Source organism: Tasmannia lanceolata, unplaced genomic scaffold, assembly GCF_043159265.1.
Source record: "Tasmannia lanceolata isolate RefF3 unplaced genomic scaffold, GAP_Taslan_0.1 ptg000002l, whole genome shotgun sequence".
Taxonomy (NCBI): domain Eukaryota; kingdom Viridiplantae; phylum Streptophyta; class Magnoliopsida; order Canellales; family Winteraceae; genus Tasmannia; species Tasmannia lanceolata.
Window position 1 is genome coordinate 16,982,755 of NW_027518679.1, and position 2,182 is coordinate 16,984,936.

Below are 2,182 nucleotides of genomic sequence, written 5' to 3' on the forward strand. Positions count from 1 at the left end.
GAGCATATAAATTGGTGGCATTGGATGAATCTGTATTGTGTCACGAGCATTCTGTTCTCATTCTTTACGATACAGGGAAAGAACAGGGCAAGCTAATAACATATTCTATGTGAAGGCTATGGAATAATCAACTTATATAGAACTCTGTATCTTCTAATACTATATATTGTTCACTGTTGGCTGTTGGCTGTTAGGTAATTGTTGTATTCAAAATATATTATAGTCATGCGTGCTTGCCTAATCTGTATGACTGTTGGATTGCATGGGTTGGTGAATCAATTGTGGTAATACAGAATGACAAGATGAGCCACTGCAATTCGGAAATCATGGTTATGAGAACATTGTAAAAGCATTGATAATGTTCTGTTTTCTTGCATTTTGCCCAACTGAAATCTTTTCAGGTTATGGATGACGAAGCTGAGACCGATAAAGGTAAGAATGCGAGATGGTCTACAGAGATGGATAAGGTCTTACTTGCAGCATTGAAACAGCAATTTGCGGAGGGGCAGACATGCCTCAACGGATTCAAAGAGAGTGCCTATGTATACTGTACGACGGTTGTGAATGAGACTTTCGGCGTCCATATGAAGCGCACACAAATCGAGAATCATGTGAAACAAATGAAGAAAATATTTAAGATCCTGCATGGCTTAGTAAACAGGAGTGGGTTCGGCTGGGACTGTGAGTTGAAGAGGCTCACGGTTACGAATGACGTTGGTGAGGCTTATGTTAGGGTAAGAAGTGCCTAACTACACTAAAGCTTTCCCTTCCCACCAGTCAATATATTTGTTAATTGATATAGTCTCCTTTGATGTGTAGGATAACCCCGATACAGGTAAATTCTTCAAGAAACCTTATGCGCTGTATGATGACTGGGTTGAAATATTTGGGAAGGACATCGCAGATGGGGGATTTCGGAGAAATAACAGGGATCCGCCACGGCCAGTTGTCGAGGAATTCTACACTCCTCAAATGCCACCTACCGAAGACGATAGCTTCACAGAGTTCCTCTCCCATGATGATTGTTTGGGTGAACATTCTCAGGATTTCAGTGCTCCTCAGATGCCGACCCCTATGACACACACTTCATCGAGTAGGCCAAATATTCGTAGGTCGACCTCTCGTCAGGCACCAAGTCCAATGGACACGAGTATGGACGAGGAGGGAAGTAGGGAAGGAGGTCATAGTAGACGCAAGAGGCGAGGTTCCACTGATTTGAATTCCACTATAAACAATTTCGCCGCCAGTGTCTCCGAGGTTGCGGTTGCTATTAAAGAGAATACCGCTGTTCTTAAAGAGAATAATGAGAAGGAGAACATTCTGTGTGACCAGATCATGGAGGCACTGCAACAAATTGATGGTCTTGATCGTGCAGCGGTCGCTGACATATATGACTATCTGAGCACACACCTCGCAGAGGGGCGATCGTTTGTTCGCCGTCCGAAGGACCTCCGAGAAATGTATGTCGCAAAGTTCTTTCGGACCCGGTCAGTTGGGAGGGAGTGAGTAGAGTGACTGATCTCCTTCGGACATCAGTTGTGTTACTGTTGTGCTGTGGTTGTGGTTGCTTCTATGGTTTTATTTCGGTACTCTGCTTGAACTTAGACAATATGGTTGGCATGTTAATTTGCAAAACAATTGTTATTAAATTTCCTTCTACTAATGTAAGTGTTATCTACGCCTCCTGCTTTAATGACCATGCTTTATAAAACATTGTCGTAGATGTTACCATGTATTTTACTGAACAATCACATGGGGTACTTGTGAGATTCATTTAATTCATATCATGTGGCTACTCTGTGATGGAGAGTAATCGTATGTGAAATGGCTTCCTGCGAAAGTGCAGCAAAGGTGAGTCTTCTACTGATATAAGTGTTTCTAGGTGGTGGCTACTTAGATGAGCAAAATGCTTATGGAGGTTAATTGTGCTTCAAGTCTTTCAACATTCTTTTAATTTGGTTATGTTTATGAACCCTTTCTCTGTTGCATGTCTATGGAAACTATTGTTTACTTGTAATCTTATTGTGCGTTCCTGTAGGTGAATGGCAAAACAGAAGTTCTACGTGGTTTTCAAGGGAAGGCAAGTTGGGGTTTTTGACAATTGGCAGGACTGCCATCTTCAGGTGAACAAGTTTAGTGGAGCTTGTTACCGCTCATATGGGACGAGGCAGGAGGCAGATGT

At 42.4% G+C, this 2,182-nt stretch overlaps 1 protein-coding gene across 1 annotated transcript; it reads left to right on the forward strand.

Moving 5' to 3' along the window:
* Window positions 1-348: 348 nt before the first annotated feature.
* Window positions 349-1,506, forward strand: LOC143888678 (uncharacterized). Its single transcript, XM_077393111.1, has 2 exons — window positions 349-734; window positions 820-1,506. Exons 1-2 carry the CDS (start codon window positions 405-407, stop codon window positions 1,504-1,506), a joined length of 1,017 nt encoding a protein of 338 aa, XP_077249226.1. The 5' UTR covers window positions 349-404.
* Window positions 1,507-2,182: the final 676 nt, after the last annotated feature.

Bases quoted from the DNA above. Each gene is read 5' to 3' on its own strand.
- LOC143888678 (XM_077393111.1), top strand. From the start codon at position 405: ATGGATGACGAAGCTGAGACCGATAAAGGTAAGAATGCGAGATGGTCT. The intron at 735-819 runs GTAAGAAGTGCC...TTTGATGTGTAG, and splicing joins TTGGTGAGGCTTATGTTAGG to GATAACCCCGATACAGGTAA.